Here is a 16,829-nt window from a genome sequence, read left to right on the forward strand (position 1 = left end):
GTTCATGATTCATTCATCAAATGTTTTCCATTTTTTGGTATTTCTTCTTTATTTCTCACAGAGCATCAAACCCAGGGCGATCGGTTGTTCTTGCACTTAATGCAGCAGACTAAAAATGTCTTTATTCACATGCAGCAGTAGGTTGTCAGATTACAGAAGAGAGACAGGACGTAAGACATAATATTAAAGTATTTCCACATAGGTCTACAAATGCAAAACAAAACAAAAGGCTAGCCTCGTAGTAAACCTCCAAGCAGAAAAGGCAAAGCAGAAAAAACTGTGCAAAACGATGCAATGACACTACCACTGATTGTAGCACAGAGTGAACACACTACTTTCATTGTTTCAAAGCAAAGCGGACTGTGTGTTGTCTCCATCTTGGGCACATTCCCACTACTGTACTGCTCCCGTATGAAATACTGTATTAAGGTATTGCTCAGATGGTGTAATATGTAGTAATGGCACAGGGTGGTGGTTCAGTCAAATATGTTCAATAGGCACATTTATTTAGCAGAATTTAAACCTGTCACTTGTTGTTGTTGTTGAGTCCACTTGTTGTTATCTTGAACTGAAGTTTTTATTTTAGTGCAACCTTTTTGTCTGTAGATGGTGGGAAAAGCCCAAATTTTGGTTTATAAATACAGTATAATTTAATCACAGAGTGACAAGCCAAATGGCTTCAGACCAGTGAAACAGGGAGGACTTAATGTATTTACCAAATCAACACACAGAAAGTTATAAAAAGCACCTTTTATATATAAAAATCTATAATGCGCTGCCTTTTCTATTTCTTTTCTCATAATCGTAACCAGAATGTTAATATAAGAAGAACGACCTCAATTACAATAAGAACTATTGTGAAAAAATGGAGCGTTTCACAAGTTTTAAGCACTCGGTTTTCCTCAGAATGAAACATTCTTCTCATTTTTGACTTCATCAAACAGAAAAAACTTTCAGAACCTTGAATTCAAAACAAGCAAAATTCACATGCAGAACTGTAAGCCTTTTGCTTTCCACTCCCTTCAAGTTATGGGATTGTATTTTTCACTTCCTCTTTTTCACTTCATCAGTTTATTGCCCACCCTCTTCCTCACTTATCCTCTTTACAAAAACAATAATAATAAAATTAATAATCTCAGATATAAATTCACCTCACTCCATATCTCAAGTTTTATTTCATTATTTAAATTATCCGTTCTTCATCCCTTCATCAATCATCCTCCCTCTTTTCCAGCGTCTGCCTGGTTTTTATTTTTTGTAGTTGCCAAACTGAATGGCGAACCGGTCGCTCACGCAGCGAAATGCCGCTGGCTGCACCTCCCAGTACTTGACAGGGTTAGAGAACAGGCTGATGCCATTATAGAATGTCCTCTTCATCCCAAATCCACGAGGACAGAAGTCATTCACACCCACTTGGCTGATGTTGTTGGAATGGAGATAAACCACCTAAAAAAAGCCGCAGTGGCAAAGGAGGGACAGTAGAAGAGAGCACTGTGAGAATCAATACCAAATGGAAATCAAAATTGGTTGCACACATTAGATTCACCTGCAGGTATTTCATATCTGGAAGGCCTTGGGGAACACGAGTGAGGCGGTTGTTGTCCAGATGCAGCTCTCTCAGCATGGTCAGGTAGGAAAGGCTGCCGTTCTCTATGTTGCGGATATGGTTAAACCCAAGGCCCAACCTGGAAAATGCCAGGCGAAAGGAACATTTTAAACAGGCAGAAAATGGGCCAATGCATGGCACATTGCACTCAAATGTTTCATGTATTGTGAGCCGAAATAACAGGATAATTCCAGATTATTATCACTTTAAGAAAGTTATATTAAGCCAGGTGAGGAATAGGGCCACGTCAGCCTGTCTCTACTACTATAAATGCAGCACGATGCCACAGGAGCAGAGGAAGAAAGTCTTTGTTCTCATCTGTGTAGCAACTTAATGGGCTGAAAAATGAAGCATATGTGGCAAAAAATGAGGTACCTGCTGGGGCTATTCGAGGACGGAAAGTGTCTCAATCCCCACAGACGTTCATGTTAAAATGCCCACGCTAACAGCAATAAAAGCATGTTTGCAATGTGGCATAAAAACATAGTTTAACCCTTCATAACATCTTCATGGTGAACGTCTTTTAGCCCACTTCATTGTGATAGTGGCTGATAGTCAGGGCAGTGCTCTGCTGGCACAAGGAGCTTTAGCCAGTCACTGTCTGCCAGTCCTTACCTCCAATATTTAACCTTTACATGCACGAGTGACCTCACCCTCCACTCGTCCATAGGTGGGTCAAAAATGATGCGTGTTAAGATCGTTGTGTTTATACTTTTGTCATTTTGGTTAAAAATAATCATTTGTGTTACATTTTGTACTAAACTTTGGTCCACACAAGATGATGATTTCATGTTTAAACGTTTAGAAAATTAGAATAGAAAAAAATTACACAACAGAACAACGTTGAGATCAATTTGTTTGTGTGAAAGAGAATATATGCACATGTGTCCAGACAATTCCTCTCTCTTTATTGCCTTGTCCTTCACTGTAGTTGTGACAAACCAGCTGTTTCTGGCTGTAATCATTGCACACAGTGCATTTCCACACCGACTGCTGACTTTATGATCTTTGTTATATGGAATATTGTTGTCTTTGGTTGGCCCTGTCTGCTGTTTTCCTGTGGCCGAGTTTTAGCTTTTGGCACCCTACACCTTTGCTTCATTGATTGGAGTTTGCAGTTGGAGGCAACTTCCAGCCGACTTCTCTTATTGCCACACCAGGAAGACCCATCATGCGTTGGTGATACCATTCTTGAATTCAGGGTGCTTAGCTGTGAAGAAGGTGTCGGCATCAAGGGTGGCAATGTCAAGTTATACCACAGCAGCATGGGCCACCTCTATGTTTTACACTTGCAGGTGCAGAGTGGGTGCCAACCATCTGGTCCATAGCATCTACATCTGCTTTGGTCTTGTTTTAGAATATGAAAAATTGTGGGGGTTTTTCACTTTTCTGGTACCAGCCACCATTTTGTTGTGATACATTGTGCTCAGGGGTACAACAGTCATTCATCTCTTGCTGACTTAGCTGAGCACTGTAAGGCTGCCATTGAATCCAAACTCAGTGCTGTAAACGCCCCAGGAGTCAGTAGCCTTCATCGGAGGAAGGATGTCTGCTTTGTCCTATTGTAGAGTCCCCACAATCGTGTCTCCAGCAGCAAAAGGCACACAGGGGGGAACGTTATCCGTGGTGATGCTGCATCTTGTCTTTCTGAACGGACTGCACAATTGCTGGTCAGTGGTTTCCCCCAGATTCTTATGAACTTTGGCACAAGCTAGTCGCCTACAGTGGGGATGAATCGCTGCCTGAAGGCTGAATGAAGGCTGTCTGTTAGTTAAATAATCCTTGAGAGGTTGCACTCTTTGTGGTCCAAAAATATATATCGCTGACAGCCCCAGTTGATAAGAAGGGTCCCATGAAATTCCATAGAAAGAAGATGCAAGTCATTTTGTCAAATGTAGGAAAGGTCAGGTAAAAATTTCAATATATAAAACATGTTTTTTTGAGGAACTGGTCAAATATGAAATAATTACAACTTTTCATTACAAAGATACTACAAGACAACAACCTCACCAGGTCGTTTTGAGCCACTTATAAGGGTTAAAGTCGGTGAACAGGACCTCTCCACTGTATTATCTAAAAATGATAACCGCATCGTCCGAGAAAACAACATTACTGCAAAATGTGGATCACAGAAACCAATGGTTGATCTCACAGTGGCTACGTCTATTTCTTTTGTATTTCTTTTATAAGTAGCCTACAGTTTGAACTCCATACAGACTGCATTTGTGCTCTCTGTGATTACTTTTGGTTTCTAGACATTCTAATGCTTTTCCTTTAACACGAGAGAAATCCTGCAGGGGAGACGTATGGAAGAAACTTGGAACAGCCATTAAAAGACATGATGGCTCTTTCTGACAGAAGATATTTTCATATGTTGTCCAAACATGTGCAGCAAATAAATATTCAAATCATCTGACAAAAGTTGTCCTATAATGTTTTTAAACCTTTCATGGTTTTGCCCGTGATGTCTTCACACCACACATGCTGCACGGTGTGGGTCAGCTCCCTGCTACTTTCAGTGGCCTGTCAATGTAATTTGTATTATTACCCCTAAGGGGCACTGCTGACTGGGAATGTGATCAGGGTGCAAGAACTCAGCTGTGCTCAGAAATGAGTCTGGTGTTTGAGTGTGAAGGAGACCTGTAGAGGTTTTTGTAGCGGCTCAGGTCCTCCAGCTCCACAGCCTGGATCTGATTGTGGTCCAGATGAAGCTCATGGAGACTCTGTGGGAGATCTGAAGTGCAGATAACATAGATGTAAGACTTCACTTCAGCGAGACAACAGATTTGTGTCTTGCTGGACATTCCTTTTTTGTCATGTTGACCATTTGCTTTTTATTTAAATATCTAAAAGGGACAGATGCAGAAATCTGAGCATTCAAATGTTTTTGGGGTCTATCACAATGTGCTACAGGGCACATAAAAACACTGCTGTATATATTTACTAAAGAAAACACTCTACTGTAAATCTACCAAATACTAGAATGTTGAAAGATCTCTAGCATTTTAGCCACAAAGCTAAGTTTTTACCTTTTGGGACTCCGGTTAGTTTGGCCTCTGATATACGCAGAAAGTTCAGTTTCAGTCCCTTAAACGCTCCAGGTTCAAATCCACTGTTCTGGATGGGATTTGCTCCCATTTCTGTAAAAAACAAAAAAACATCATAGCATGAAATAAAATACCTTCCCTTTAATCTTTAAAATCCAATGCCAATGCAACGCAGTAGCAAAGCATCACAGAATGTCCTCTAGGATTCTGACCTATGCAGTTCATGTTATTCAGTCCTGCGAACGCTCCAGCTGGGACCTTCCTGATGCGGTTCTCATGGATCCTTATCTCTACCAGAGAGGCAGGCAGGTTTTTGGGGATAGTGGTCAGCAAATTCTTGGAGAAGTAGAGCTTCTGCATGTGCTTCAAAGGAACAAATGCTCTGGGGTGGACTTTGGAAATAAGATTATTCCTCAGAGACAGGCCCTAAAAAGAAGCAACAACCAAAGAGAGGCCAAATTCAACACCCATTTGGTCTATGAGCTACCAGGAAGTCAGAAAATGAAAGGGAAAAAAGAAAAATGAAGCACAAAATGTGAAAATCATTATTTATGCCCTCTGCTCCTACTATAGGCGTGTTTCAGCTAGAAGACTCCCCACCTACACTGGCTGAAAGATGGAGACAGATGTAGTTGATGTAAGCAGAACTCAATAGAGATGGTATTGTGTTATTTCATGTCAGGGGTTTCCTAAACTGCCAGACTTAATATTTCTCTTGGTCAGAGCTCCAGAATGTGGGTCAGCAGTAAGCAAAGCCTTATTGCTGAGAGAGCTCGAATACTCCCATTTGGCTTCAGGCTCCAACTTTAATACAATTAAAGCTCTCATAGCGGAGGACGACAGAAAGCAAGGAAATTAACCTTTAAATCCCAGAGAAATGGGGGTCTTAATTATATTTCTCACTACCGAAGCCAACACAAGCTGAGATGACTGAGTTGCAGATCTTCGAGAAATGCTGAGCCGATTCTTAAGAATGTAACTGAACCAAATGCTGATGCCTTTAATGAAAAAAGGAGTAGATAGCAAGCTGCTTAACAGTCCCACAGGTTAAAAAATACATATAAACTCCTTACATATTTTAGTAACCTGAGAATTAATCATTAGAGTTGTAATCATTTCTACAATTGATTGTTGTGAATTCAGGTTGTGTGAGACAGAGGCGGCTGTTTGGCTGTGGGTCCCATTCAGGCAGTGAAAAATGTTAAGTACAGCCGTTCCTTTATTGTGAAGGGGAGTGGGGAACATGTTGTGCAGTGTTTCTGGCTCTTACATATAGGTTAGTAAGGCCTTTGAAGTCGTTCTCTTTAATCTCAGTGATACGGTTGTTCTGCAGGTCCAGGAACTTGGTGTCTCGAGGGATATTCGTTGGCACCTCGGTGAAACCTGAAGACAAAAGCAGTGAAAACACAGAAGGGCATCAACCTCTGGTAAACGCTCCCATGGGTGACTACAAACCAACACCCTATGAGCCAGTTTGTTTTAAACTGGGAACTTCTAAGACTACTTCAACCAGACACCGACTTTGGAAAATAAATAGACAGTGTGTGGTTTAAAGGCCTAAGAATTAACCCAATCACACTCCCACACTGTAGCAAATGAGTACCTCGGTGCTCCTTGTCTATTATTTTAATGAAAGGTGGACATAGACACGACCATGGAGGTCACACACGCACGTCAGCACGCCGTGTATAGCTACCATTATTGGTTTGTCGCTGACAAGGACAAGCATACACACTGTCGCACACAGAAACATAAATTCCCCTCCCACCAGATGGGGACACCAGATGTTTCCCATCTGGTTTCCAATTTGACAGAAGTCACAAAGGATGTGATTTAAATACTATAAAGTCACACATCAAATAGAAAGGAGACTGGCACAGCCCCGACATCTACAGACGAATAAAAGCTGTGTGTGTGTTAATGTGTGAGTGGTGGGTAAGTGTTGAATTGAGAAGAAGTCTTTGCATTTTAACCTGATTGTGACTTGAGTGGTCTGTTACAGTCAAGCACTTTCTCTCCTCACAGTATTGTTTTGAACTTCACTCATGAATCATTCGAGACTTCCCAGAATATTTGTGTTCTGTGAATCAATATTATACAAATATCTGTCAGAAGAAAGAGCTGAATGTTTGATTTTTAACACTATTTCATGATGTGAAAACACTGAATGTTTCATCACTGAAGGGCACAGTCTGTTATCTTTGGTTACCAAGCGATAAATTCAAACGGCCTAGAACAGACTGCGACACGTGAACACCAAAGTGGCGTTAGAAAATACACCTTTGCTATTTTGTTCAGGGAGCTCTGGAAAAATGACTCAGCGCACGGATAAACACAGCTACCAGTGATCATTAACAAGACCACATCAAAGAGCCACGTGGACGAGTGTATCAGATGTGGTAGCTTAATCCAGACAGGCCACAGTGGACGAATCCCAACCAGGGACGACCTCATCTGGACCGAGGACATGATGCAACTGGGCATGCTGGTGAGAGAGTGCCAGCTGTCCCACTGGGAGCGAGTTTGCCACCAACCACATCTGACCCACAGAGCTGTCCATCTAGAGGTAATTTTAGATATATGGCTTTGGTTGTGCTGTGCCACACCCTCAATGACACCACATAAGATCCAAGCCTTAGTCGCTCCCTCTGACATTCGGCTCCGACCGCGTCCTCACAGAGAGATCTAGTGCAGATTTTGCCTTTAGAGAGCAAATATACATTCGTGAAAGCTGTGTGGAAAATATCGAGTTTCTATCCTCAGTATATTCTTTAAATCATAAACCACGCTCTGCATTTATGATTTCTTTTTTTGTTTAAACATGCAATAAAGTTATTACAGCTGCTGTGAGACTCTAAGGGTGCAGGATGTTACCAGGATGATTCATGTGGTAGGAAATATTTACCTTGCAGTCAACGCCTGCAGCTTTTGGCAGGCCTCCTGCCAGTTGGAAACCTTCAAATCTGCGTGCCAGGCATCAAAACTAACAAACTTGATGGGAATACCTAGGAAAAAGCTTTCACCGAGACCCTGATTAAATGAATCCTTAAACCCTCTAAACCTCAAACCACCGCTCTTCAACCACATCTGCCACAAATCTCAAAGCCTTTACCGCAAACTGACAAAACTAGCACCCTCTAAAACCCCAGTTCAACTCAACACAAATACTCAACATCATGCTGGGATCCACACTGAGAGGAGACAGACGCCAGCACCAAAATACATCTGTTCTAAATAAGCACTTGACATCTCGGAAATTATATGCTTCCACATTTACCCGCTGCTGAAAGACCAGGGACAGTAAGTATATAGAGGTTGTAAAATGATGATTCGACAAAACCATTATGTCTAAACCAAGGCGTCTTATTAGAGTTATATAGCTAGTATAATGTGAAAAATCTTTACATCCATAATTAAGACATAACTCAGTTTCTTTTAGTCTCTTTTAAAATGTCTGCAGTGACTAAATTGTACTGGATGCTTTTATGGAAACGACTTAACTCACAGACAGACAGTAAAAACATAATGCAAACTTTGGCACAGTTCTGCTTTTATTTTTATCTACTGGAAAAGCAAAAATATATTTTTAAACAAACCGCTGATACTAGCTCAACGTGGTTTATTCCTCATAGTGAATATAACTGCAAATAATCCTCACAAGGTGTTAAAATCATAAAAGAAAAACTCAATATTTAATTTAATTTCCTTCGGGGTCAATAAAGTTTTATTGAATTGAATTGTTAACATCTTGTTAAATGGTTTAATTCTCAAGCTTCCACCTCATTGTCTTTCACATCACCTAGCTAGCTAGCGAGCTAGCGAACTAACAAGGTGCATACAGCACTTAGCTGCTTATTTATGCTGTTTATTTGCCATTTTAGAGAATTTTAAATGTCTTTGGCCATATTTTAGAACTACTAGGAATTGAGACTTTTACTTCTTTACCTTCTAATAACTGCCTATTAATAACATACAGAAGTTGTACATTAATATGTCAAGATAGAAATACATTCTCACCTTTTCAGTACTTAATACTTATAAGGTTTTTTAATCTAAACCAGCAAAAACTAACAATTGTTAGAAGTGTCTAAATAGGCTTTCTAACTCTGAACATGTTTTCTATCTAAAGTGAAGTTCTACTCATATTTCCCCAGCAGTTTGATCTTCATGCTCGTGTGTGACTGTCTCCGAAGTACAAAGACAGTCACACAAGGTCACTCGTTCAAAGCTGGCTGCTTTTCACACACATGCATTTCCACACAAAATATGCAGATCTTTTATTTCCAAGAACTGTTTTTCGAGGAACTGAAAAAGCTCTTTCCTTAGACCATTTGGTTATCTGCATTTCCATAATAGTTTCCAAGAATAAGACTGCTTAAGTATAAAAAGAAACTCAACAGCTGTTTTTACACATCTTTTTAGCAAGTGACTATATCTCGCACTACTCCTCTTCAGCCCAGTTGGTTACAACAACGCAGAAGATTAAATAAGCGTAATGAGGTGACCAAGATGAAAAATTAAGCAATGTGGAAGTGCCAAAAACTGTGAGCCCATCAGAGCCGAAATAAACATGCTTATGTTTAAACGTTGTTATATTGTTCTTGGTATCTATAGCTACAATTTCCTGCTTGGCAACTATGAAGTGGATGATTTCTGTTTTTTACACCTTCTTATGAAGTCAGCATCCCAACTTCACATCACAGTGAATTACGAATGCATTTTGTTTCACAAAGCTTTAACTGACAAATTTCCAGGTTTGCCCTCTTGTCTGAATATTGTCATGTCTGGCTTCAACAAACCAACATGGCAATCCCCAAAATGACAAGTGTGCAACTTGCAATCTGCAAACCAAAAGTGTGACTCACTGTCACCACTCCATCTATTTTACAGTCTTTTTTTAGAGGCACTTCACCAACAGTGAGCATACGAGAGACTGAGGTAGTATTGTTTGAATAGTAATGTTAGTTGTAGCAAAATTAGTGTCAAATTGTCCAAATTGCTGCAACTACATCAGACAGAAATATTCCCTGGAACTAAATTTAGCTACTGCCTCCAGAAGGGGCCCAGGGTCACTAGTCTGTAGGGAAGTAAAACATGAATTTAACTCTAATTATTCTATTAAAGGGGTTTTGTATTATGTGTGTGTTACATTTTTTTCAGCTGTTGCATTAAACCTTGAAAATACACATTCTGTAACAGAAGAACAAAATTGGGAAAAATAGAACTTTATCTTTTAGACTGGACCACATCTGAGTGGTCCACATCACGGACCACATCTGAGATCCAAAACTTGATGAATAGTTTCAGAATCTTTTTGTTGTATAAGAAAAACATACACTTCTTATTTACAAAGAGCAGTTGGCCTAATTAGGATGCTTTTAAGCAATAATTCCCAGTCCCAGTAACTTGCCTAGTGTTCATGAAATATGTGGTCATTTGTGCTTTTTTTCATATAGAAAAAGGCATAAATAAGTGTTTTATATTGGTTAATAAAGAACAAATGCAAAGAGCAAGTAGTTAGACGTTAAGTTGACATTAATACTAGATGTTACCAAGCATATGTGCAAAAACATTTACAAGACTCATTTACAAAGTTCCCTTTTTTGCCCACCGTAGGGTGGCTGTGGCTCAGGAGGTAGAGCGGGTCTCCTACATATCAGAAGTTAGCTGTTCGATTCCCTTCAGTGTGCATCTTGAAGTGCCCTTGGGCAAAATACTGAACCCTGAGTTTCCCTCAGTTCCCTGGAATGTGAATGTGTAGATCAATATTAGACAGAAGTGCCGAGGCATAGATAAAAGTGAGTGTATGAATGCATGTTTTGGGGTAAATGAGGCCAAAAGTGAGCAGAAAGTGTTTCGAGTCAGTCTGAGGATAAAAACGTGTCGTGTAAGTATCAGTTATTTTTTAATTTTCTCTGCCGACCTCTAATTCTCTGACTTTATCACTTTTTTCTTTTATTCTCGGTTACTCCTGACATCTTTTGATATAATCTTTACTCTGTTCTGCTCACACAGTGTCTCCTCCTCTCCCACCCAGTAGCTTCCCTCAAAGTCTGGAACACCAAATCCCTCAAAGACATGCCTTTCCCTGTCAAAATATACCACCATTATCCCAGTGGAGAAATCCCCTCCCTCCCACTCTAAAGAAGGGCTCATAAATGTTATGCAAGGTTTGGACCAGTAAGACAACTATTTTGTTTCCCTTTCTGAACTTCCTGCCACACTCACACACTGTGAAATGAAGACAAAGCTTTACACAAATACATACTGATGCTCTATTTCCTTCCCACACACTCACTAACCGAGATCAGAACACTGGACGACCCTGAGATGGCACTGGCAGCCAAAGGGGCATGTGGGTATTTCGTGAGGGAACAGATCGTCAGCTGAACCCTCTTCAGGATCCCTCATCATTTCCATGGTCATCTCGGCGTCCATGCTGTCCAGGGAAAAATCCCAGAAGCCTTTCTGCTCAAAGGGCAAGGCAGAGGAAGGGGAGGGCAGCTGGACCGCGCATAGCAACAGCAGAAAGGAGCAATGTGGCAACATTTTTAATTGAAGCACCTGAAAAGACACAAAGGAACGAGAGTAGCCTTAGCGTTAATGCAACAAAGTAGAAATTTCATCCAGTGTAGAGACATTTTGTGTGTGTGTGTGTGTGTGTGTGTGTGTGTGTGTGTGTGTGTGTGTGTGTGTGTGTGTGAGAACAGGAATATGCACATCTAAGTGTTTCTGAAGTAAGCATGCAGGAGAAAGGAAAACTGCATGGGCAGGGCTGGATACCTGTTCTGTCACAGACAGCACATACTCGCTGGTGTATTTCATTTCACTCTAAAATAGCATGAAATGCTCTGCTCATTCATAATTACAGCCCTACTCTTTATTGCACACCTAGAAGGACGAGTGAAACTAAGGCTATGGAGGGCAAATGCACCGAGTCCCCTCCAGCACTTGCCAGCATTTGACTCTGGGAAGAAAAGTGACTTCAACCGCACCATGTCACTGTCTGCCTCGTGCACACCACAGGTCTCATAAGAGTAAGTCTCTTCTAACTAGCCAATCAGATAGCGCGAGGGACATCACCTACAGTAAATTGTGGAAAAGTTTATTCCTGCAAATGAGCATTGCAACAAAGCCACCATTCATTTACAGGAGAAAGTGGGTGTGCAAGGGCAAATGTGTGCATACAGGTTTGCATGGTTTCTCAGGAAACAGACGCCATGATGTCATAGTATGCGCGTGCACACACACACACACTGCTTACATGTCATCAGACATGTAAGCAGTGTGTGTGCGTGTGCATTTTTGTTTGCCTACTTTACACAGGGTGCACTGACCTAACTAACACTTCAGCACAGTCATTCCTCCCCCTAAAAAGTCATTACTAGAAAAAAAAAAGAGCGAGACTGTTAGCAGGTCACTTGAGCCGTGCAGCATACAGAGTCGTAAACATGACCCTAGAGGCTAATCCTATGAAGTGACCTTTTAAGCTCTCATTTTTTCGTGTTAATTCCTCCTCTGATCTCCAGCTCCGTAATCCTGCATAAGACTGAAAAGATGGTTAGTATGCAAATGGGCCTTGATAAACACAAGAGTTTTGTAGCAACATGATCTGTTTTTCACTGGAAACAAGAAGATGAAATGACTCAACTCCCAATATTATCAGAACTAAGGGGAGTACAAGGGGGAGCCGAGGGCGGAGCTAACAGATGGAAGCAAGTGAGCGTGTCTTTAGAGCATTCGAGCCTCTCGTGAGTAAATATTGAGTTGTGAGCTCTTATTTAAGAAAATAATGTATTAATTCTCTGACCACTGCAATTGCAAATGGAATTTTCTCTACTCAAAGAAATAATGGTATTATTTAAGGAAAGAAGAAAGACGTGGATGTGGACCTGGCCAGGAAGCACAAATATCTGGCCCCTGTAGTTTGCTCCCTGCAATAAAAATAGCTGCCAAATTATACCAGAAAAGAAAAAGCACCACTGGCCTTGGCTTGGTCAGAAGAATGCAGCCAAAAGGACACAGCTAGGGCATATAGTCAGCATCACACAATGACACGCAGCACACAAAAGAGCTGGAAGATATACAGAAGACACCACTAGACCTATTTATACACCTACAATTTCTGCAGTTTGTCCCTTTGCAACATTATGGGAGGTATAAGAAGTATACGTTGTAAATCCACAAAAAGTGTCACCCATGATCTAATTTGTGGAGCCTTTTTCTCTCAGTCAGACCAAAGAATTGAAGCGATGTGACAGACGATTTGCAGACAGAGGTGCTGAGCATCAAAGAGAAGAAAAAAAGGGAGACAGGAACAAGTCTGATACGGTTTATTATCACCCAGGAATTACATACAAGGCTACTATAAACACGTCATGAAGATAAGCCTTTACTATGTCCCACAATTAAGGAGTCGGTAATACCCACTTTTATCCAACCCTGGTGTTTGTACATATGAATTTCTTTCCCTCCAGCTGTGAGCTGTGAAACATCCGGGCTGAGACGGAAACAAACCAAAGCCTTCAGCCTTAATTGTTGTTGCCTTGGCTCTTCATCTCGCCTCCCATCCAAAGGGCGAGTGGTTTAATGGATGGATGGCTGGCTATTCCTGTCTCACTTTACTGTCTGCAGTGTGTGTGTGTAGCTGGAGGGAGTGCAGACGACACAAAAAAGGAAAAAGGAAAGAGCAGAACGATAATTATGAGACAGACAGAGAGAAGAAAGAAAAAGTGGGAGTTGTGTGTAAGCAGAAGGTTGTGGGCAACAAGGGAGCCGAAGGATCACAGGAACAAAAGGACTTTCCAAGTCGTAGCATCTCTCCTGCACTACTTGGCAAAAATTAAGTGAACACTCAGTCGATATCTTTGCCTTTTGGACTTTACATCTATTTTTAGTGCTTTTAACTAAAACACTGAGTCTGAATTGACAGAAACTGCACCTGAATTTGCAGCTGCAACCAGGCTAATGTTTTTCGTTTGGGAAGAAATCCCCTTTAAATCTATGCGTATCCACATGCTTTTGAGAATACAGCGCTGCTACTGATCCCTCGGGCTCGGTGCTGAAACAGCACAAGCACAAACATCCCTCTACCTTCAAAAAAAAGTGAACAGACCAAAGACGGAAAATTAAGGAATTTCCCTGCAAGCTTAAAGATGCCTCACTCTCAGTTTGTCAGTCACGCCCACATACTCACACTTAATATGTCTGTGTAAACAACCACATGTGGTTGAAGCTGTCATAACAGGCAGGCGAAAACAGAAACTTCCAATTCTTCACTGTTGAATTCAAATGTGAAAATTGGACAAGAGGGAGAGGCAAGAGACGTAGATTCTGAGACAGAGCACAGTAAAGTCTGCTTTCGGCTGCTCCTTTATTCACATGGTGGGTATCTCTCCATGTTTCATTTGGCTGTTTTTTATGCCGGATGTTCTTCCTGACGCAACCCCAAAAGGATGTGAGGTTGCATCAGGACGTAGTTCTGGTAAAAAGCATCCATCAAGTCCTGGGTTATTCATCGCGCCTCACATCACTGCACTGTGTTACAGCCAGAGTTCATAAAAATGATAGCATTTGCCTTTTTCAAGCTAAACATACATATGTTTAAACTCAGTGCTCTCTGAGATGCCAGTAATGTCACTCTGTTCTGCAGATGAAAGAGAGGAAACATTCATCTTTTTCCTACTTTGACCCCTACGAGAGATGAGGTCTCACCCTGTGACATCGCTGTACAGTGAACCTGACGTAAAACGCACCTCGTTTTCATCCTCTGGAACAGTTCAGCTCTGCTTTGAGTTGAGTTGGCAGAATTAAGGTGGGGCAGAGAGCTCAGCAAGTGCCAGCTGGCTCTGCAACACCACTGTATTGGCAGCCGCCACGTCAACGCTTGGTGCCGATTAAGATCACACGGTGGCTCCAAGTGATCACAGTGCTGACTGTGCTGAAACGATCTGACATGGCTTAACATGGCGTTGCAGAGAATAAATAGAAATCTGGTCACTGAGTGAGAACGTTTTTTCCCCTTGACTTGGACAGAAGCTGCAGTAAACTCGGACACACGTCACCTGCTTTAATAACCTTGTGTCAGAGTTTATTAACTCACGAATACATGACATATGATCTTGTAAGCAGCGTGGGTAACACTGTACACCTGTTTCACATTTTTACACAAGTGTAAACCTACCACAATGTTTGCAAGAAGGATGTCAAACAAACACAAAGACTCTGACACACTCACACGCGTCCCCAATTCATGCACTCTTCAGACAGGCAGGCTGTTAGGCGGGTCTGGTACAAGCATTCGGGTGGAGTTAACTGCCCCAGCGGCTGTAATTTGGTGACTGCCGTCCCTAAAAAAAGGAACTGTTTGGCAGCTCCTCTGATGCCACCAAGCTTGGATGTGGTGGTGAGCAGCTCAGTGCTGCAGAGATGAGGCTTAACCAAATGCACAGCAGTGAGCAGAGCAAAGCTAAAAAGCAAAAAAAGAGCCTAATCAGTCAGCTGGAGAGGAGCGTAGGACCTGAGGATCCACGCCTGTGGGCAGATGAGCCTCAGAGCATGTGGACTATTCCAAAACTTGGGCCAGTTATAAGTGTGGTATGAAGAGAGACTATAAACAATGGTTGCTTTATGACAACCCAAAATGGAACAATTGGCATATTTTATTGTCAAAACATGGCCAAAAAAAGCACAACTTCTAACTGGAGAAAAGAAATGATAACTACCATCTGCAGAGAGAATGTGTAGCTGCATGGGACTGAGTATGCATTTAGGCAAGTGTATGATAGAAAAAATAAATGTAGGCAGCTTCAGGTTGTCTTGGAGATGACCAAAGGTGCACCATAATAAGTGCCCAGGCAGGCAGGTGGACGGATAGACAGAGAGATAGTGAGAATCACAGGACAGACAGAGCAGCAGGTGTAGAGCGGCAATAGGAAAGCAGCCTGTTTGTTCCTGAATCTGTTTGTTCCTGAATCTGTTTGTTCCTGAATCTGTTTGTTCCTGAAGCTTCAGACCATCATTTTGACGGGCTGAAGTCAGACTAACACAGTTTCCCTGTCTTTAAGGAGACAGTTCAGTGTCTCATACAGGGGAGTTAACCACTGGACATATAATGATCATTACAAGACAGAACTGGGTCACTGAGGGAGGAAAAAGGTTGTTCTTCAAAGAGCTTCATATTTTGTCTGCATAATATTATGTTAAAAAACAAAATACAGCTAAGAGGAGAACGAGCTATAATAATCTTTTTGCCAAAGAAAGTACCTCCACACACAGTGTGTCGGCCTACCCAGAGCTGAATTTGAGGGTAAAGCAGGTCTGTATACAAGAAGGACTCGAATGGCTGTTTCACTATAATTATTCTCCCAAAATGAGGATGCATGGATGGACCTTAAAGACCTGCTCTACACGATGTTACATTTAGAGCCTGATGATAGAATAAGAGCCCACTTATTTAGAGAACCAACTAAGTGGAAAGAGGTTTGCTTAATTATCTTCTTACCTTTAGAAGATTAGAGCTTGAATGAGCTTTGGAGATTCATTGCGCCATCTTGTGGGCGCCTGGGGTAAGAGCTAAAACTACAGGTCAACGCTATGGACCACAAGATGCAACAGGTTGAATCTCAAAGCCATCAAATACACATATTCATAATCAGATATTTGCAGGGAAATAAATGAATGATTAAAATGATTTCTATTCATTTCTATCAGTGTACTGTGTTTTCAGCTATAAATATAAACGCTGGCAGCTCCATCAAAACTTAAAAAATATTTGGGAAACTTTTTGTTAAAAAAAAAAGAAAAAAGAAAGAAAAAAGCGGAGGCAACTATCTCATTTGAAGTAATACACATTTATACTAAAGTTGCTTCCGAGTCAGCTGCCAAGTTAAAAAGTACATATATTAAAATAACCCAACTCCCCTACCTTTGGGAAAGAAATAAGATTTTTATTCCAAGTTCCAAAAAGTAGGTTGACGATTGCTTTTCTCCCTCTGTGCGTCAGTTTATCTTGGAGATGATAAAATATCCTATATTTTCATCACATTTAGGGATTATCGCGGTGTTTCCCTATGATCCGCTGACATCCAGCCGCAGCTCCGTGTGCAACTGCGTTCCGCGTCAGGCCACCGTGTGCGCGCCTTCCAGTCCAAGTCGAGGAAATGACTGCGTTCCGA

At 41.4% G+C, this 16,829-nt stretch overlaps 1 protein-coding gene across 1 annotated transcript; it reads right to left on the bottom strand.

Moving 5' to 3' along the window:
* Positions 1 to 82: 82 nt before the first annotated feature.
* bgnb (biglycan b) lies at positions 83 to 16,829 on the bottom strand. Its single transcript, XM_004558875.4, has 8 exons — positions 16,580 to 16,829; positions 10,956 to 11,217; positions 5,924 to 6,036; positions 4,866 to 5,079; positions 4,636 to 4,746; positions 4,247 to 4,340; positions 1,547 to 1,685; positions 83 to 1,446 (listed from the first exon to the last, which is right to left on the bottom strand). The coding sequence occupies exons 2-8, from the start codon at positions 11,200 to 11,202 to the stop codon at positions 1,249 to 1,251; spliced, it is 1,116 nt and encodes a 371-aa protein (XP_004558932.2). The 5' UTR covers positions 11,203 to 11,217; positions 16,580 to 16,829; the 3' UTR covers positions 83 to 1,248.

This window comes from Maylandia zebra, linkage group LG20 (genome assembly GCF_041146795.1).
Source record: "Maylandia zebra isolate NMK-2024a linkage group LG20, Mzebra_GT3a, whole genome shotgun sequence".
NCBI classification, from domain to species: domain Eukaryota; kingdom Metazoa; phylum Chordata; class Actinopteri; order Cichliformes; family Cichlidae; genus Maylandia; species Maylandia zebra.